Source organism: Canis lupus, chromosome 16, assembly GCF_011100685.1.
Source record: "Canis lupus familiaris isolate Mischka breed German Shepherd chromosome 16, alternate assembly UU_Cfam_GSD_1.0, whole genome shotgun sequence".
Lineage (NCBI taxonomy): Eukaryota > Metazoa > Chordata > Mammalia > Carnivora > Canidae > Canis > Canis lupus.
The window spans coordinates 9,667,925-9,689,009 of record NC_049237.1 but is presented as its reverse complement, the minus strand read 5'-3'; the positions used below and the strand labels follow the sequence as shown (position 1 = coordinate 9,689,009).

Genomic DNA, 21,085 nt, shown 5'->3' with positions numbered 1-21,085 from the left:
GTGACGTAGGAAGCTGATAGCCTCCAAGTACCTGACACAGACAGGCTGCTGAGGCTGGATGTGACTCACCTGCCCTCTGCCCTGCTCCATCTGCCACTCACCATGCCTTGCTCTAATGCTCTCTTGATGCGCCCGGTGTCTGCCACCGGGAACCAGATCTCAGCGATGGCACACTGCTGGGTAACGTCAATGTTGCACATGTTCAGAATGTGGTAAATGGCCTTCATCTTCTGCACTTTAATGGCCCAGGAGTGCCAGTTGGCAGCTGCTTCTTGCAGGAGGCGCTGACGGTGAGATTCTGTCTGTGTTATGACCTGGATGGGAGCAACACACAGAGAAACAAGGAACACTCATGGAGAGCTCTAGCAATGTGGCAAAATGGAAGCCATTTGTGGCTTCTCCTGCTCTGGGCTCCCTCCTCTGGCCTGCAGCCCTCCTCCACCTTCAACCCTCATGAACAATTTATCTTCCCTTGTAAAGGTTAAAACCCTTGGGCAAAGATTGTATCTTCCTTTTCTTCTAAATTCCTTATAGTACTATTGTCGTGTACTGAATTGTGTCCCCAACAAAGATATGTTGAAGTCCTAACCCCTGGTAACTATGAATGTGACCTTATTTGGAAACCTGGTCTTTGCCGATATAATTAACATGAAGTCGGGATCCCTGGGTGGCGCAGCGGTTTGGTGCCTGCCTTTGGCCCAGGGCGGGATCCTGGAGACCCAGGATCAAAACCCACGTAGGGCTCCCAGTGCATGGAGCCTGCTTCTCCCTCTGCCTGTGTCTCTGCCTCTCTCTCTCTCCTTCTCTCTCTCTCTCTGTGACTATCATAAATAAATAAAAATTAAAAAAAAAAAAAAAGAAATTCAGACATCTGAGGGCACCTGGGTGGCTCAGCCGGTTAAGCATCTGATTCTTGGTCTTGATCTCAAGGTCATGAGTTCGAGCCCCATTTTGGACTCCATACTGTGCATGGAGCCTACTTAAAAAAAAAAAAAAAAAAAAAAAGGTGGGTTGGGGGAGAAATGTGGACATCTAGGCATGCAGAGAAGAATGCCTTGTGGGATTCAGGCAGAGACTGGAGGGAAGTATCTACAAACCTAGGAACACCAAAGATTGCCAACAACGACCAGAGGCTTGGGAGATGTCTTCTATTCAGGCTGCTATCATATATTACCATACTGGGTGGCTTAAACAATAAAAATTTTTCATAGTTCTGGAAGCTGGAATTTGAGATCAGAGTATATAGCATCATGGTTAGGTAAGAATCTTCTTTTGGGTTGCAGACTTCAAATTCTATCTCCACAAGGTAGAAGGGACAAGCAAGCTCTCTGGGGCCTCTTTTATAAGGGCACTAGTCCCATTCATGAGAGCTCCACCCTCATGACCTAATAACTTCCCAAAGGCCCCACCTTCAAAGAACATAGGAGTTAAACATTTTTAACATATCAGTTTGGGGGTGAGAGTGACACACATTCAGACCATAGCAGAACGCAAGGAAGAATCACTTCCTAGAGCCTTCAGAGGAAGTGTGGCTCTGCTGACAGTTTTTCAGACTCCAGAACTATTATCTTAAGCTACCCAGTTTATGGTAATTTGTTATAGCAGACTTAGGAAATTAATACATCTATCAAAATGCTTTACATATATGTCTTCAAGAAACAACAAGTGAATTAATGAAGGAGGGAATGGACAATTGTGCCCACAGAGTATTTAATGGAATTCATTTTTGTTTGGTGCTACCAGAGTGTACCTTTCTCAGCAACCTATACCGGTGGGTCCCCAGGTCATACTAAACAGGAGCATAAGTTTGGAATAATTTATTTTCTTCACAAAGCTTTCATAAGACCTAGTATGGAGTATTTAGGGAAAGACTGTCAAGGGTAATTCCTTCAGAGAACCAGAGTCTCCTTGACAAGTGACAAAGAAAGAATAGAGGGGATTAAAGAAATTAAGCACAGATTTTTTTCTAGTAAGGCAAAAATGTCTATTATCCTGTTATGTAACATACACGCACTCACATGCCACATCTCTAAATATACTCCCTAAGGATCCAGAACCGTGCTAACAACTGATACAATAGCCATATGCAGCCATTAATTTTTGAATTTAATTAAAATTAATTAAAAATAAAAATTCAGGGAGCACTTGGGTGGCTCAGTCCACTAAGCAACCAACTCTTGATTTTGGCTCAGGTATGACTTCAGGGTCATGAGATGGAGCCTTGTATCAAGTTCTGCATTGGGCATGGAGCCTGCTTAGGATTTTCTCTCTCTCTCTCTCCCTTTGTCCCTCCCCTCCAAGAAAAATAAAGAAAAAAAATTTTAAAAGAATAAAAATCCAATTCTTCAGTTGCACTAGGCATGTTTCAAGGGCTGCTTACGTGTGGCCCACAGCCACAGCAATGCACTGGCAGGTTAGATAACATGTCCACAGAAAGTTCTACAGGACAGTGCTCAGCTAGAAGCAATCTGATGCTGCTTTTGGGCAATCACTTTCAAGGCTTATTGAAGCGAGTGTTCCAATCATATAACTGTTGAGCACCACCCTGGATGACAACTGACTTTACAAAAGGGTATGAATTTGGGGTATGTTCCCATGGTGAATCTAGACTCACTCACTGGTTTTACAGAAGTAATTGGTCCACTCAAACAACTGGGTGAGGCAATGGAAAAAGAATCAGCTAGACTGGTTATTCAACTGAATTGGCGAGTTGGTTGTATCACAGATGGGGCCTAGGCCAGGCTTACAATAAAGGGCTCCTTTTATCAGGCTGGGGTGGCCACCCAAAAACTGACTGGGGCTGCGGTCAATTCTAAGCTCAGGCAGAGCAGTACTGACATTCAGAAGCACCACCTCCAACTTATTGAACACTGTTCTCTGATTACGAAATCTTCCACAGGGATCGTTGGAAGAACATAGCTAACATTCCAGCCAGCCTGGAATCCTGGAAGCCAGGGCCCTGGGACACAGGACTTACATGGAAATGGCAGACATGGGCCCTCTGCAGCCCCCATTCAGGTCATGGGCCCCAACTTCACTCACAGTGATTAAATCTTCCAGCTTCATGTTGACGCCAGCCAGCATCTCTCTGCGCTCTGCTGCAGGCTCTGGGCAGGGGTATATGGTGGCTCGAAACCTGTGTTTCATACATTCCAAAGGTCACAAGGGGGTTACCCCTGAAAAGCATTCCACACATCCTCTTCTGCTCAGCCATCGCTTGCTGACTTCGGTTAGATAACCATCTTTTTCTAGAATTATTGTCCCTTTGGCAGTTGGAAAATGAGCCCCAGTTCTAAGGGTTCCTGATGCATTGCTCTGCACTATTTAAATTCAAGCTAGGAGTCTATTCTATGAATAAACTTCATTCAAACCAAAGAACCTGTGAGCTTTTATGTAAATAAGACTACAGCTTGACTTGTCTCTTCTTCTCCCCAGAAGTCTTTTCTGCTCCTATTCCCACAGCTCTTGAAGATCAGTTGCATTTTTAACAATATCTAGTCATATGCGGGAAAGTTGTTCTAAAATCCTAAGGGACCTCAAAGAAGCCACCAGTCAAGAGTACTCTGTCTCACACACCTTCTTCATGTGTGAAGTGACCCAAATCACTAAAGATTCGTGACCCACATCACTGATGAGAGAGCCTCTTACCCATCGCAGATCTTCCTGATTTTCTGCCTGAGTTGCTCTCCTTGATAAAATATGATGAATATGTTCTTTTTAATTTCTTCTTTCTGTAAAATCAGAACAGTAAAAAAACTATATACATATATAGTTCTTATATATATTATACAGATTATATAACATATGTAATAATATGTATATAATTTTTATATATTAAATTTTTTATTTTTGATTATAACATAATAGTAATGTAAATTTGTGTTTTCAGATTTTAAAAAATTTAAAGATTACAACTGGGCAGCCCGGGTGGCTCAGTGGTTTAGTGCTGTCTTCAGCCCAGGGCATGATCCTGGAGACCCGGGATCGAGTCCCACATCAGGCTCCCCGCATGGAGCCTGCTTCTCCCTCTGCCTGTGTCTCTGCCTCTCTTTCTCTCTGTGTGTGTCTCTCATGAATAAATAAATAAAATCTTTAAAAAAAAAAAAAAAAAAGATTACAACTGGAGGGGTTCCTCGCTGGCTTACCTGGTAGAGCATGTAACTCTGGATCTCATGATTATGAGTTTGAGCCCCATATTGGGTAGAGAGAGTACTTAAAATCTTTTTTTATATTATTATTTATTTGAGAAAGAGGATACACATGAGTTGGAGGGGCAGAGGGAGAAGCAGACTCCCCACTGAGCAGGGAGCCCAATGTGGGGCTCAATCCCAGAACCCGGGGATCATGGACTGAGCCAAAGGCAGATGCTTAACCGAGTCACCCATGGGCCCCAAAAACAAAACCTTAAAAATAATTACAACTGGAAAACTTCAGCTTCTCCCCGTTGATCTAAGTTTCATAATTCTTTATGGTTGAGGGCCAGGTCACTGAGACAGGCCAAGATAGCCTTAAGTGACAACCCCCTAACTGGTTACACCAGCCAGACCACAGCTGAGCCCATATTCATCTCTAACACTATATTTAAGAGGTGGGTTCATAAACAAGAAACCAAACAAAAGTGAGGAACCAGGATACTATAAGGCTTAAAATGAGAATAGCATAACTAGCTCACCAAGTTAACTCATATACAATATTTACATTTCAAGGGTAAGTGAGGGTGTTCGAATGTTTCACAAAGGTAAAGCCATGTCTAATTTCTGACTCTCTCTCTCATAGGAACACTGATTAAAATGCAATTCTAAAGTCCAAGTTTGACAATTCACAAGAAAGAACATGTATTTCACAAGCATATATGAAAATGTTCCAGCAAAGAAATGTGCTGTTTCGCTCTTATTTAGCTTAGGGTAAAGGGGGGTAAAGGTAAAATAATGAAATCCATTTTTGGAAAAGTTAAAACCAATCCACTGCACTCACTACCTACAACTCAGGGCATTGGAATCACGTACAGCCCACTGAGAAGCCATTTGTCAGGACCCATCAAGTGTCATGAAAATGCCCCACACCCTTTAAGCCAGCAATCCTATTTCCTTGAATTTACATCTCACAAGTAATCCAAAAGAAAATAAAAATGACAAGCATGAAGATGCTCATCACAGTGTCTCTATTCTGGAGAAAAATTGGAAACAAAGCCCATAAGTAGATAGACGAGGTCACGTCTACACAATGGAAATCTTAGGCATCAATTGAAAAGATGATAAAAATGAATCGTCTCTTTGGCAGCTGCTCATGGGAGCTGAGAAGGGGTATTTAGGCTTTGGGGGGCTGCCTGCTTTACAGGATTTCCAAAGGTTTTGTCCAACGATCCCTGAATCTCTCAGGTCTTCTTGTCCCCTAATCCACCAGAACCAGGAATCTTCTCTGACCTCCTGTCATCTGCTCAGTGACCTTCAAATATCAACAGGCTAATGTCATCTTTTCTCAGATGCCTACTGTATACAAATACTCTCTCTACATCATGATTATTACATATCAAAACATGGTGGTGGAAAGTGATGATTTCACATCCATTTTTAAAATAGTATCTATAAGGGACACATAGTGATATAGAGGTAAATTGTATTCTCTAAGATCAAGAGAAGAAAAAAAAAAAAGATTCCATGTTTATCATCACAACCTGCTCATGGCTTACAGATGAGAAAATACAAGAAAAAATAAGCTTTCTTCTCATTTTAAATTTCATCCAATTGTGAAATTGTTTTCCATGAAAGAAACTGAAAATTAATTTTTTCACCTCTATTCTGGAGAATATTACAACACTTAGAAATAAGCCCAATTTGGAATTAAAAAGCAAGCAGCTGGAACACCTGTGTGGCTCAGTGGTTGAGTGTTGGCTCAGGGTGTGACCCTGAGGTCCTGGGATCAAGTCCGCCATCGGGATCTGCATGGGGAGCCTGCTTCTCCCTCTGCCTATGTCTCTGCCTCTCTGTGTCTCTCATGAATAAATAAATAAAATCTTAAAAAAAAAAAAAAGATTGTAGGGCAACCTGCTGGTGCTCAGCAGTTCAGCATCAACCTCAGCCCAGGGTGTGATCCTGGAGACCCAGGATGGTGTCCCACATCAGGCTCCCAGCATGGAGCCTCCTTCTCTTTCTGCCTGTGTCTCTGCCCCTCTCTTTCTGTGTGTCTCTCATGAATGAATAAATAAAATCTTAAAAAAAAAAAAAAAAAAGATTGTAGGTTTTCTTTTTACAAATTGGGGGGGAAGAGGGATCCCTGGGTGGCGCAGCGGTTTGGCGCCTGCCTTTGGCCCAGGGCGCGATCCTGGAGACCCGGGATCGAATCCCACGTTGGGCTCCCGGTGCATGGAGCCTGCTTCTCCCTCTGCCTGTGTCTCTGCCTCTCTCTCTCTCTCTCTCTCTCTCTCTGTGTGTGTGTTGACTATCATAAATAAATAAAAATTAAAAAAAAAAAAACAAATTGGGGGGAAGAGAAAAGAAAGGCAATAGATTCTAGGTTCACAGAACTGAAGATCCCCAGGCTCAGAGGAACCCCCTCCCCCCCATGAGGGCCCCAGGAAGCTGAGGAGAGAGTTCCCCATGGCCCCCAACACCCACCGTGACGGGATCCTCCAGAGTCGTGTCCATCTCACTGAACTTCAGGTAGATATTGCCTCGGCAAACTCTCCACAGCAGCCTCTCAAAGGAAGCCATCCGCTCCCGGTTAATCACCCCAGCCGTGAACCTGGGTGGTCACACAGGGAAATGCTGTTGAGGCTCAGGGAGTGGGGTGCAGGGAGAAGCCCCCAAGGATGTGAGGACGCGCCACCACGAGAGGAAGGCCCTCTTCCCCCTGAGCACAACTCAAGGACTCTGCTCTAGCTGCCAGGGGTCCCAAGGCCCTGTTGACCTCCTGTTTCTTCTGATGTGTTGAGCACTCCTCAGTCACCCCGAAACAACACAGTCACTCCTTTACAAGTAGATGTAGGACAGCCTATCCATTATGGCTTCAGAGCTAAAGAAAGAAACTGTTCCAATTGCTCAACCCTGGGCTCTATGCATTTTTACAAATAATGTGCTAGAAGTGAGACATATATACCGATTTGGTTCATCTCTACTTTTAAAACCATCCAGGTGTCTAGATAATTTCCAATGGAAACTTTATATTAACTTTAAAACGGTTACTTTCATTGCTCTTTCACTTTCAACATATGCTAATCCTATATTACCTTCTGAGCAAGTATTTTCAATGAATATGCAACAATTTTACTTGGACATTGAATGAAATCCCACTGTTTTGAATCACCACACATTTTAACATATTAACTCCTTCCTGTGGTGGACGTGATCCTCTACCTACCTCATTTCTTTTTTTTTTTTTTTAAGATTTTATTTATTTATTCATGACAGTCACAGAGAGAGAGAGAGAGAGGCAGAGACATAGGCAGAGGGAGAAGCAGGCTCCATGCAGGGAGCCCGATGTGGGATTCGATCCCGGGTCTCCAGGATCGCACCCTGGGCCAAAGGCAGGCGCCAAACCGCTGCGCCACCCAGGGATCCCTAACTACCTCATTTCTAATTGCACTTCAAACAGCCAATTCAGAATCTATTTTATTACCATAACAGTATTTCCAAGAAAAGGAAGCAGAGAACAGTTGAGAAAACCCATCTAAATAATCCTTGCCACATCCTTCCTTCCTAGGAACAACACAAACATTGTATTCTTCAGACTCTGGGAATGTTAGTACTACCCTTTTGCTAATGGTGAACTATCTCCCACTCCACCAACCTGGAAAGGTTACCCTTGGGTTTATTATTGTGTAGAAGCCTATAATCATATGAAATAGCCCTCATTCCAGGGGTTTGTTCATTCATTCATTCGTTCATTCACTCACTTAAACCCTCAGGGAAATCTATCACACTCCAGGCACAGCTATGGACCAGAAACCCATCTACATGTAACTTTCTGAGGATAGTCACACTAACCCCAGCTTTCCAGTCACATATGCAGGCACCGTTCTTAACTCCAGGAGACCAGAAGTGTCTTCCGTAAAGAAGTCATCAGCTAGGTTGGTTTCCGTCTGAAAGTCAAAAAACCACTGCTTTCTCTTAAACATATTTGGATTAGCTTAAAAGCTCCCTGTATCTCAAAGGTCTTTTTTTTTTTTTTTAATTTTTATTTATTTATGATAGGCACACAGTGAGAGAGAGAGAGGCAGAGACACAGGCAGAGGGAGAAACAGGCTCCATGCACCGGGAGCCCGACGTGGGATTCAATCCCAGGTCTCCAGGATCGAGCCCTGGGACAAAGGCAGGCGCTAAACCGCTGCACCACCCAGGGATCCCCCCCCCCTTTTTTTTTTTTTTTAAGATTTTATTTATTTGATGGAGCAAGAGAGTACAAACAGGGGGAGTGGCTAAGGCAGAGGGAGAAGTAGGCTCTCTATTTAGCAGGGAGCCCAATGTGGGGCTCAATCCAGGACCCTAAGATCATGACCTGAGCCCAAGGCAGACACTTCACTGGCTGAGCCACTCAGGCATCCCAGGTTTGTCAATTTTTAATGAAACTTTAATTTTCCACAAATAGTTACTAGAATTCAAAAAGTAGAGTGCTCCTTGCCAGATCAAAAATTTCCCAAATCCCAAATCTGCCCTAACTCACTGTCGTGCTTTGTTCTGACTTCCACTTCTATCTGAGTGTTCAGGGCACAAGCTTTCCAATGAGCACTGTAATATTTTTGTTTTAGTTCAAATTGGCACCATGTTTCACCCAGAATACCCTCCCCCTCACTAATGACCTTGGTATGGGGCAGAAACAAGAGTGATTTAGGCATATTCCAACCAGCCAGTGTTCAAAATGGACACTTGAGACTCTGTGGGTAAGATCCCTTTAATCAACAGTCCCCAGACAACAACCTCAAAGAAGTCCTGGGTTTTCTTCAGGAGATGTTTGAGTTCCGTCAGTTCTAGGAAACTTTTCTTCAAAGCCTGCTGGTTCTGGTTGGCTTCCTGCAATTCTCCTTCAAGTTTTTCTAGAAGAGTCTATGCAGAATGGAAAAAGAAGGGAAAGCAAGCAGACAGTGCTATGACACTTACTGCACATTCATCAATACAAATAACTAAATATAAGAGAAGAATTCAGTTTTTTGTAATGTAACTGGAAGTTGAGTGGCTGTCCCATCCAACTCAATAGGATTGTAAAACTATAAGGTAGATCCATTTGCATCCAATAGGGAAGATTTGAATACACTCTAGGGGGATGGAAATCAGCTTACTGAGGAAGCCAAGGCATTTCAGCAAACTGCATGTCTCTCCTCCATCTAAAACACTTAAAAAGGGAAGCTGGAATGAATTTACATGTCGAGAACCTCTTCTGCCTCAAACACACTGTAACGATGAAATAAAAAAAAAAAAAAAAAAAAAAGGAATCACTAGTTCTGGGTTGGAGTCTGGAGAACCAGGTACAAGCAAGTAAAAAGGGCTATCCAGAGAAGTGTGAACAGAACAAGGCCAGAAGACAAAAACAGAGGTAAAAAAAACAATCTTCCTTCCAAAATGAGCCTACAAAATGAGTAAGTATCAAGCATAAATCTAGTAAGAAAAATCACCATCAAGATCAACAATCAGAACACAAATTCACACTGGGTGAAATCATTTTTATGGAGTAGTCTGCAGGGAGCTTGATACAGGACTTGATCCTAGGACCCTGGGATCACAATCTGAGAGGAAGGCAGACATTCAATCACTAAGCCACCCAGGTGGTCCCCCACTTTTTAAAGAGATTTGGTAAATAATTTAAAAATGTAAAAGCTCATTTCTCATTTATCCAAATGTCCATCAACAAAAGAATGGATTAAGTTCCATAAAGTATGGAATATTCAAGGATTTACTTTCAGAAACAAAACAATATGGTGTCTTAAAAAAATAAAATGATGTAAGAAAACAGCAAGTTGCAAAAGAATAAACAATAATTTCATGTATATCTAACATGTGCAAATCTAAATCATATGCTATTTAGAAGACTATATGTGTGATAAAACTATGAAGAAACAAGGAAAAGAAAAATGCAAAATTCAGGAAAGTGATTATCTCAAGGGGTTGAGGAGGGGGATGCGGGGTAGGAAAGGAAGGGGAAAGGCTAGAGGAGGGGCTTTAAGAACCTCACGGTATAGTCACCCTTTAGGTCCTACAGGGTGATGGCACTCCGTGTTTGCTATATCATTCTTTATATTTTACACATATTTTCTAAAAATTCTGTATCAATTCAATAATTAACAAGAACAACTGCCAGTAAATCAGCAACCACAGTATGTGAAAATGGATTAAGGTCACCTAGTAAAAGACAGAGATTATTGTGATAGATGTTTTTTTAATCTACCTAAGAGATACTCTTACCAAAGAGATTAAAAAATAAACCAGGGCAGCCCCGGTGGCACAGCGGTTTAGCACCGCCTGCAGCCCAGGGCATGATCCTGGAGACCCTGGATCGAGTCCCACGTCAGGCTCTCTGTATGATGCCTGCTTCTCCCTCTGCCTGTGTCTCTGCCTCTCTCTCTCTCTCTGTCTCTATGAATAAATAAATAAAATCTTTAAAAAATAAATAAATAAAATAAACCATAAAACAAAGATATTCATGCAAATATTAGTTTGCCTCCTCCACAACCCCCAAAAGCCTATTAATATCAGACAAAATTGAGCTTTTAACTTTTTTTTTTTTTTTTTAATATCTTATTCATGAGAGACACAGGCATAGACAGAGAGAAGCAGGCTCTCCTCAGGCAGCCCAATGCAGGACTCAATCTTGGAACCCCGGGATCATGCCTGAGCCAAAGGCAGGCACTCAACCCCTGAGCCACTCAGGTGTCCCCTTTAACATTTTTATGATAGAAAATTTTTATGATAGAAAATTTTATATATATTAGGTGGAGAGAACTGTGTCATGAACCCACATACACATCACCAGACTTCAATTTTATCCCACCCCCTCCCTTCCCAGAGATAATCACTACCCAAAATTTTGAAGCCTATTTTTTTGTTTTTTAGAGAGAAAGGAAGAGAAAGAATCCTAAGCAGGCTCCATGCTCAGTGCAGAGCCCAGCATGGTTTGATCTCACAACCCTGAGCTATGACCGGAGCAGAAATTAAAAGTTGGACGCTTAACTGACTGAGCCACCAGGGAACCCATCACTACCCTAAATTTTGAACACTAACTATAGTGGCACAAAGTTGAGGGGAGAAAATGAAATCCCCATTTCTTAACCTTTTGCTCTATCTACTATCCATGATTCTATTAAAAAGAATGCTGCCTTTAAAAATATTTTTGGAGAATCATGTATTATTTAATAAACAGTTTACAATATGATAGTAAATGCAAAAGTAGAAAATTATAATATGGACGATGGACATGTAATTACATAAACATATAGCTGATAAGAACAAAACCTAAAAACAGAAAAGTTAAGGCAGTTTTTGCTGAGATGGTAGGTTTTTTTTTTTTTTTTAAGATTTTATTTATTTATTCATGAAAGACAGAGAGAGAGAGAGGCAGAGGGAGAAGCAGGCTCCATGCAGGGAGCCCAATGTGGGACTCGATTCCCGGTCTCCAGGATCACGGCCTGAGCCAAAGGCAGGCGCCAAACCTCTGAGCCACCCAGGGATCCCCTAGATTTTTTTTTTCTGAATTAATATTTCCTCTAGGATTATGAAAGCCTCTTTAGAAATTCTGCAAGGCAAGAGCCCAAAGCTACATGTGTACTCTTGCTGGAAGGATTCCTCTCCCTAGGAGGAACACTCTATTGCCAGTTGAATCAATCTGTCCCCTTGAATAATGATTAGACAGATATTGCTACTCATAAGCTCACATCATTCTAATTTCATCTTTACAATAAACAATATCCTGCGATGCCTGGGTGGCTTAGTTGGTTAAATGTCTGACTCTTGGTTTCAGCTCAGGTCATGACCTCAGGGTCGTGGGATTGAGCCCTACATTGGGCTCCATGCTCAGCATAGGGTCTGCTTAAGACTCTCCCTCTGCTCCTTTCCCCTCCTCGTGCTCACTCACTCTCTCTCTAAAATAAATAATCTTAAAACAACAAGAAATAATAATATCCAAAAAACACACTGATTAAGGACGACTTGGCATACATCTGATTGCCTCTTATCTAACTGGTTATTACTACAAGTGTATGAGAGTATAGAGTTTCAAAACCAACCAGTCAGGCAATACTAAATTCATTTGGATGCACTGATTTTTTTTTTTTTCAATGCGTTGATTTTTTTTTTTTTTTAAGGTACTGTGAAACATTATAACCAACTCAACGTCTCCCAAAATATCCAGGCTTTAATATGACAGGATCCAAAATATTTTCCAGGGAAGTTACCAGTCTCATATCTGTCAGAGTATCTTTATTTATACTACTAATAGCTTCAAAAATTCCAAGAATTTTAAGTTATCTTAAAAGAAAAAAAAAAAAAACAAACCCAGCCAGAGATAAGGCTCAGGCAGTGAAGTTTCCCTACCTTCCCACTTCCTCTTCTGAGGATAAAATACCCATTCTTTTTTTAAAATCAAGATCTCCAAATCCCTCCAGGATCTAGTTCTACCTACCTTTTGACATCCTTTCCCATTGCCTCATCCCTTTCTCTATCACCTCCTCTAGAAGCTTCTAGAGGGCATGGCCATGTTTTGTTTCTTTCTAAGGTATCTTGTGCATGGCGAGCACTCAATGTTTTATATAAAGAAGTAGAGAGGAAAAGTAACAGAGAGGCCTGCCAGCTATAATGTCCTTGGCTAAAGAAGGCAGCTAACCTTGGCACAGTTGATTCCAGAAGCCAATCTGAGAAGCTTCGGTCTAGGATGGATTCAAAGCAACAGCTATCTTCCACCAGACAGTTAGCAATAATCGCACCTCGGATAAACCTCATTGGCTACCTCATTGGCTAGGATACTGCCACTGCGCAAAGCTATCTCCTACCAGACAGATAATGAGGTAACCTCCCACTGGATCCAGCAATTTCACTTCTGGGTATTTATCCGAAGGAAATAAAATCTCTATCCAAAAAAAAAAAAAAATCTCTATCCCGAAAAGATACCTGTAGTGCATGTTCATTGCATTTACAGTAGTCAGGACAGGGAAACAACCTAAGTGTTCATCAACAGATGAATGGATAAAGACTCCTGGTGTATGTATACAGTGGAATATCACCCAGCCATAGAAAGAAGGAAATCCTGCCACAGCAACAACATGGATGGACCTTGAGGGCATTATGCTAAGTGTACATCAGGCAGAGACAGACAAATACTTCATGATCTAGCTTATATGGGGAATCTAAAAAGACAAAAAAACAAACAAACCACACAGATACAGAGAACAGATTGGTAGTGATGGAGGTTTGGGGTTGTGACATGGGTGAAGGTGGTCATAAGGTCTAAACTTCCAGTTGTTAAGATAAATAAGTCCTTGGGATGTAATGCACAGTATGGTGACAATAGTAAAGGAAAGACAGAAGAAAACGAAGAAAAACAAAAAAAAAAAAACAAAAAACAAAAAGAGAAAAAAAAAAGAAAAAGAAGAACACCCCATAATGCCAGCAGCTTAAGTCTTGTTCATGACCACCATAGAAACAAGACTTTGCTGCCTCTAAGAATTTTATGCCCACAAAGGAAACCACTCCTCAAAGTGGGCTGAGTTCCTCCAGGACTGCCTTGGGAGACATAGAAAAGAACCTACCTCCAGCGTAATCATTTCCCGTGGAAGAGGGGTTGGTGGGGGCCTCTCTGGCAATTGAGCCACAATCTCATTTTGCATCTCATCTTCCAGAAAACCTGTGGGATGAAACCCCACCAGATAACCCAAGGTGATGGTGTTTTCTCACCTAAGAAATGGGTCCCAGCAGACCTGGGATTTTCAACAGCCTCAGCTGCCTGAATTGCCCCAGGGACATGCCACAGCATCTGGATCCCAACCCTCATTGCCCCACTTTGTCTCTAGACAAATAGGAACATATTTGTTATAATCCAGCCCAGCAGACCACTTACCTCCCCACCATTCACACTTAAAAAGTAAACAGAAAATTGGCTTACGGAGGATTCTCTCCAGTGACTCACATCTTCTGACTTCATTCACAAATTTCCTTTGGAAGCTACTCACATTCACATTTAACTAGAGCGGGAAGAAACCACAAAACACATATTGGTAGCAACAGCCACCAACGTACTCCTGTTGGTTTTGTGTTTTGATTTTTTGTGGGGGTGTGTGTGCTGGAAAATGCTTGCTGGAATCATTTTAGGAATAATTTTCAATTAGCAATAATCACACCTCGTATAAACTTCATTGGCTACAGAACCGCCACTGCACAAAGCTTCATTTTAGGAACAGATATTTCCATGTACAAGACAAGTGAGTTACAGGCAAAACCTTGATATTCTTTTTTTTTTTTTAAACCTTGATATTCTTTCATGTAATCTCCCATATGCCTCAACTCTGGCCTTCATACAATTCTAAAAGATAATCCTCCCACAGATGAGGTTCCCTTGCTTTTAGCTGCATTTACATCCAAATGAGCCTTGAAATCCTCAATAGTCTTGAATGTGACAGGATCTTAAATTTGCATAGTTCCATGCAACCTTATCACAATCACCAACAAAAATTCGGCATCCTGCCCAATCAATGTTACTGAGGAACTGCCTCACCTCAGGTCCTATGCTAGGAACTAAGGATGAAAAGAACAAGATGTGATCCTTCCCGCAGGAGCTTAGTTTTGACCATGATCTTGGTGAGGAAGAAAAGGAGTAAAGAGTCCAATTTTCTAAATCGGATTCAAAAAAGCTTGGTAAGGATCTAAACCACCTCTGGGAAATAAGATCCCAACATCACTCTCCAGACTGTCCAGCCCTAGAATATCACCATAGGGAGACTGTGCATTCCAGGATACTTTGTCCTCAGACTAGTTAAGAAACATTGGTCTCTATTCTCAGAACAAGGTTTGGTAATCCACATGCCCATTGGAGATATCGGATTCTTTGTGCCCAAGATTGTGAATCTGAGAAACCACCAAGGAGCCGACACCGATGCAAGTACATGAGGGTTTATTTACAAGCTCAAGCTTGGGTCCAAGTATACTCCACACAGCAGAGCAGGGACTTGGACCCCTGAGACTAGGAAGCACAGCAGTGTTATAGGGGCCAGTGGCCAAAGAGATTGTAACATATGCAGAAAGTTGCACAGTCATATTGGTCCACACGCAGGTGGCCAACTGAATTACGATTCACCTTATAGTGACCATTTGAACTAGCCTATTATTTGGTTAGAATCCCCACACAGGTTCGGTGGGCAAAAGAGGGGTTTTCATTCCTTGGCTGGTTAAAGGTCAGAGGTCCCGCATTCCTAAGTGTGCTAGTTTCTGATAAGGGTGTTCTTAATAGCTAAACTAGGGTGACGGAGTGTCTTAAACAATAGGCAGGTCGTGGGGGGGAGGGGTTGTACATGAGATGGCGGGGTGTAGCACAAAATGGAGTTAGTCCTGCTCTGCTTGTCCAGGGGTAGGGGGTTCTTGTTAGATTTCCTGGGTCCCACATTCCCCCCTTTTTCAGAGGATCCTTTGCAGGACCCAGTCATGGGTCCTGGGCCCCTGTTGACAAAGGCAATGGCCTTAATTTTTCTCGGCCTCCACAATACTACTTAGGAAAGAAAGTATAATACGAGTATGGACTAACGAGTATGGACTGCACTGGAGCTTCAAAACTTTCCTACAGAGGAGTTACAGATGGAGAAAAGAACAGGTTTGCAAGTCACTTGCTCCGTGTTATCATAGATCTTAGCTAGAACAAGTAGAACCACACAGAATTCCATCTATCCTGGCTCAGTGCTCTTCTCCCTGTACTTAGTTCACTATCAAAAAGTGGTGTGAAAGATATATCTACTCCCACCCCACCTTCCTCTGGTCTCCCAAGAATGCAGCACTTACATCTTTGAACTGAACCAATCCGAGCTCCCCAAGCTCAGCCACGCAGCAATATGCAGCCTCCACCTGGAGGAACAGTTGGGACAAACACATCTCCTCGCTGCGAAACACAGATGCCATCTTGACCAAGCCTTGGTCTGCAGGAGACAAAGATATTGGAGAGAGTAAGAGTAGGACCTTAGTATCTAAACTGGTTTTAGTTGCATATTAATTAATTAATATCCAACTTGAAAAAAAATATCCAATAGGAACAGCTCCTAATTTTAAAAAACATGAAATAGCACTTTTCACCACCTATTGCATTGGCAAGAGATTAAAAAATTATATACTCCTGTTGTATAGACTCTTACAGCGAGAGCATTTCATACACTCAGTAGTTGATGTATAAATTTGTACAGCTTTTTCAGAGGGCAATTTGTCAGTGTCTATCAAATTTTATATTACTCATACCCATGATCCAGGATTTCCGCAGCTTTTCATCCAAACTCAGAGATGTATGGGAAAATGGATGCACCAGGATGTTTCTGATAACATTGCATTATATAATAATTTTAATAAATGGGCCTAACCTAGATATCCATCAACAGGAGAGTGATTAAGCTGACCCTCAGGACCCTGTGCAGTCAGCCAGAATGAAATAAATCTGTAGGTCCTCTATATGGAAAAAAGGTATTCATGTAGAATCCATCCCCATCGAAGACCCTCTGGACTGCTCTACCATTGCCAAGCCAAATCATTTGCCCCCAGAGACCAACCTTCTGGTAGAACTACCACACCTCCAGAATGGGCCCCTTTTCCTATTTCATTTTATAATGTATAGAGTAGCTACTGTTTGCCAGGCACTGGGTTGATCCCCTCTCTGCTTTAATTCTTCTATCATCTCTATTTCTCATAGAATAGAGCTAAAACTCTTGATTTGTCCAACAAAAGGCTGCATATCTGGCCTCTGCCTTCCCGTCCAGCTTTGTTTCTCTTCACACTGCTCTCCAGATACACTGGATTTCTCCCAGAGCTCTCTCCTGCCTGAGGACCTTTGTTCACACTTTTCCTAGATTTGGAACCTCACTGTCTTCCTACCCACCCAGCACCCCATGCACCCAACATAATCCTGTCATTGAAGCCTCAGCGTAAGGCTCCATTTCTTCCATAAGCCACCACCAGGTGAACCAAATACTCCCAGAATATAAATCATCAGCAATTACTTAATGTTTGTGTTGCCCACTAGCCAGTAAATTCAATGAGGTTAAAACTATGTCATGTTTTCTTTTCTATCACCAGCCCAGCTCAACCACAAAGCAGGCGCTCAAAAAATATTTCCCAATTATTGACTAGAGCCCAAACATCATCCCTCCCTCCAGAATGCAAGGCCGGGGCCTCCATGCTTTGCCTTTTGACACCTAGATAAATCAAAACAATTCATACTACCCTTTCTGACAGAGAAGACAGTGGGTTCATCAAAGAGAGACACAAGGCATTAGCATCCAGCAGACCAAGAATACGGTGTGAAAAGCCTACTTACCCCAGCACTGTCCCAGCAGGTCCTAGCGGGGCATCTGCAGGAGGGCGAGGGCTGTGGCTCTTTGCTGCTTCCTCCCTCAAGCAGGGAGCCCCTGGGCCAGCCTTGTTTGGTCAGGGCTTGTGAATGGCAAGCCCAGGACCAGCTCAGGCTTGGGGATTCCTCAGGTGGCTTCCCTGAGGCCAAGAGCCCCTCCCAGTACTCCTCCCTGGGTGCCTGCAGAGCCTAGAGGCAGCTCTGTTGCATCAACACCCGCCTGTGGGTGAAGACAAACCTGCCTCACCGGCCAGCCCTGCTCAAACTCCCTCCCTCCCCCAGCCACCTGTGCCCAGGGCCACGACCTTGGGGCCCCACCAGGAAGCGGTAACTTTGTTCTCTAAGGAAAGTACCTTACCCCACAGTGAGCAGAAGTTTTGGGAGACGTTTCTAGAGGCCTTGGAGGGTCCCAGACACGAACTCCCAGGGTGTCTACGAAGCACACCAAACACTCCTTGTCACTGTAAAAACGGAATCGTTTTAGAAATGACTTAAGTGTCATGCCCACCATCCTAACACCAACTATCTTCAAAAACACTTTACTTTCAAAAGAGGAGACGCAGATAAGTACTCAGTGGCTAAAGGTCAACTTCCAACATGGCCCAGGTTGGCCCTGGAGATACAGGGCCAGACATGAGTATTTCCCCTTTGCCTTGAGAATGGCTGCCTTCCCCATTTATTTGGTGGAGGGGTAAGGAGCAGAGGAGTGTCTCCTGGTTCAGGGGTTACTCTGCTGTGGCACCTTCGTTCCCGTTAATTAGCTTGGCAGCACAGCTTTCCCCATGTGAAGGCAGATCCCCATATGTACCCACCTGAGGTGCCCGGGAGATGTACCTTCTAGAAAGAAAAGGATGCTTCTCTTTGATTTTACTTTTTATTATGGAAAAATTAAAGCACCTGCAAAAGTGCAGAGGACAAATATAAGGAACCCCTGGAGACAGGCCACTGAGCATCACCTGCTGCATTTCGCATCATCAGTACCCTCACCTGCCTCTCCTACCCACCGCACACTATTTTGTAGCTAATCCCACACCTATTATATCTTTCAAAATATTTCAGTATCTCTAAAAGATAATCATATATGTGTGTGTAAAATACACACGCATGTGATACCATTGTCACACCTAAAATGCAACAGTAATTCCTTAATATCAAATATCCCATCAGTGTTAAATTTCCCACGTTGTCTGCAGGCTGTCTTTTGAATAAGCCCCTCAGGTGGTTCCTGTGCATCATCAAACTAGAACTATTGCTGTTGAGAACACCGTGAAAAATCTAACTTTACCTCGGGAGGCAGCAGGGTGAAGGCAGCCGGAGCAGATGAGCCGAGCAGATGCTGCTTGAACCCAAGGCAGTGGAAGCAGCTGGACTGTAACTAGGCCTGTAGGAAGGATCATGCTTGGGTTCCTTAAGCACCAGAGCCTGGCCGCAGCCCCCCATCCCAAAAGCGCAGAATCAATGGAGTCCAGACTCACCTGGGCAAAGTTCTGAAGGCTGAACTTAGGAGCCACAGAGCAGAGCTGAAGGATTCAGAGCGAAAACTGCAAAGAGAACGACCAATGTGGATTCTGCTTCTCTAGCCAGATGAACTCGAGGCCAGGGGAGCCCCTGCCCCAACACGGGCCTCCCCTCTCCTGCTCCTCCCCCTGCCCACCTCTCATTCTACTCTTCATCCCCTCCCGGATTTGCTGTGTCTCCCCGTCAGTGGGTGGTGTAGCCGTCCTCGCATGTTCCAGGGCCCAGGAGTCACTGAGGGGCAGATAGAGGAACAGCACATCTTGATGGTTAAGAGCAGAGTATAGACCCAAACTGCCTGAGCCAGGATCCCAGTTCTCATTTACCACGTGTGACCCTGGGGAAGAGATTTAAGTCAGGCTCCCAGGGCCCTCCTCTGCAAATTATAATAGAATATTAGCGACACCCAGGTGGCTCAGTCAGTTAAGCATCTGTCTTCAGCTCAGAGGTCCTGGGATGGAGGTCCTGGGATGCTTCTCCCTCTCCCTCTGCCACTCCCCACCCCCTACCACTTGTGCTCCCTCTCTAGCTCTGCCCTCTCTCAAATAAATAAAATCTTTAAAAATATATATTATATAATTATTTTGAATGTAAAAGTATAGGAGGGAGAATGTCTTTCAAGGCTTGCTTTTTTTTTTTCCCTCCTCAAGCCCTGAGTGGCAGGTGCAGACAGGCAGCATGCCCATGGAACACATGCAAGGCAATAAGTTAGTGCAATCTGTCTGAAAGGCCATTTGCATATCCTTTGACCCTGTAATCCCACTTTAGGAAACTGAGCTAAAACTAAACAACCTGAACATTATGCAGACAACAAATATTGGAAGACTCTGCAAGGAAGAGAGAAGAAGACAGGCCCTCTAGGAATCTCAGAGTCTAAGGAAAGACAGAGGTGAGTTTTCTGGGGTTTCTTTTGCTTACTATATTCTACAGAAGCCAGCAAGATAGGCAGATAGAAAAAAATCCCAAGGGGATCCCTGGGTGGCACAGTGGTTTGGCGCCTGCTCTTGGCCCAGGGCGCGATCCTGGAGACCCGGGATCGAATCCCACGTCGGGCTCCCGGTGCATGGAGCCTGCTTCTCCCTCTGCCTGTGTCTCTGCCTCTCTCTCTGTGTGTGACTATCATAAATAAATAAAGAAAAAAATATAAAAAAAAAGAAAAAAATCCCAAATAAATTCTGTTCTCTCTAGTCAAGGGATCAGAGAAGGGGTAGGCTAGCAAGAAAGAAGACTTTCAGGTAATAATCACTCTAATCCAGCCAAACACCATGGAAAAAAAACTGTGATCCCATGACCACTCATGCCAGCAAAGCCCAAGTGGAAAGCCTAGACTTCTACCCTCACCCAGATGTACCAAAGCAACACTCCCCGGTAACATGTCAAAGTGCGGAGTCTGAAATCCTAGCCCCACACATAACAAGGCACCTCTTGTTAGCCTCATTAGATCAGAAGAGATCTAATGAGAACTTTCCTGACTATCCATTGGTAATGAGGCCACCCCCTTCACTGAGCGTGGAGGTCGTGTGGAGTAACCAGGCACTCCTCTTCTCCCAGACGGGGTCATATCAGCAGAAGTCTAATGAATAGAAGAATCAAGGAGGAGAAACCACTCTTAGCTGATTTCAAGACTTACCAGACAGCTGCAGTAATCAAGAGTGTGGCACTGGTGGAAACATAGGCACATAGGTGAATGAAAGAAAATAGAGAACCTTTGTCAACAAATACAAATTAAAACCATGAGATACCAGTATATATCTATTAGAACAACTCAAATAATAGTGACAATTCCAAACACTGGCAAAAATGTGGAAAAACTGGATCTGTCATGCACTGCTGGTGGAAATGTAAAATGGTACACTCTGGAAAACAGTTTGGCAGTATTTTAAAAGGCTAAATATGCATTCTCCTTAGGGCCCAGCAATCACACTCACGCCATTTATCCCAGAGAAATGGGAACTTCTGTTCACCAAAAAAAAAAAAAAAATCTGTATGTCAACCATAGCAGCTTTATTTGTAATAGCCAAAAACTGGGAACGACCCACATTTCTTACTTATGATACAT

At 43.1% G+C, this 21,085-nt stretch overlaps 1 protein-coding gene and 1 pseudogene across 9 annotated transcripts in view; both read right to left on the bottom strand.

Moving 5' to 3' along the window:
* The window catches only part of ATP6V0A4 (ATPase H+ transporting V0 subunit a4), an 84,797-nt gene that overhangs the window by 45,839 nt on the left and 17,873 nt on the right, over window positions 1-21,085 (bottom strand). For 3 of the 9 annotated variants that reach the window (XM_038559431.1, XM_038559432.1, XM_038559428.1), the window contains 14 exons: window positions 19,166-19,260; window positions 18,987-19,052; window positions 18,797-18,892; window positions 18,324-18,408; window positions 17,870-17,972; window positions 15,963-16,096; window positions 14,080-14,158; window positions 13,727-13,821; window positions 8,913-9,038; window positions 7,983-8,077; window positions 6,615-6,741; window positions 3,649-3,731; window positions 3,043-3,136; window positions 102-314 (listed from right to left, as the gene is read on the bottom strand). In XM_038559431.1, coding sequence (XP_038415359.1) covers window positions 102-314; window positions 3,043-3,136; window positions 3,649-3,731; window positions 6,615-6,741; window positions 7,983-8,077; window positions 8,913-9,038; window positions 13,727-13,821; window positions 14,080-14,158; window positions 15,963-16,079 — 1,029 coding nt within the window. In that variant the 5' untranslated portion in view covers window positions 16,080-16,096; window positions 17,870-17,972; window positions 18,324-18,408; ... (1 more) ...; window positions 18,987-19,052; window positions 19,166-19,260. Of the gene's footprint in view, window positions 1-101; window positions 315-3,042; window positions 3,137-3,648; window positions 3,732-6,614; window positions 6,742-7,982; window positions 8,078-8,912; window positions 9,039-13,726; window positions 13,822-14,079; window positions 14,159-15,962; window positions 16,097-17,478; window positions 17,688-17,869; window positions 17,973-18,323; window positions 18,409-18,796; window positions 18,893-18,986; window positions 19,053-19,165; window positions 19,261-20,656; window positions 20,687-21,085 lie in introns of those variants that run through there. The other 6 variants (XM_038559429.1, XM_038559430.1, XM_038559435.1 and 3 more) reach the window with 5 other exon arrangements.
* LOC119869642 lies at window positions 14,276-14,359 on the bottom strand (annotated as a pseudogene).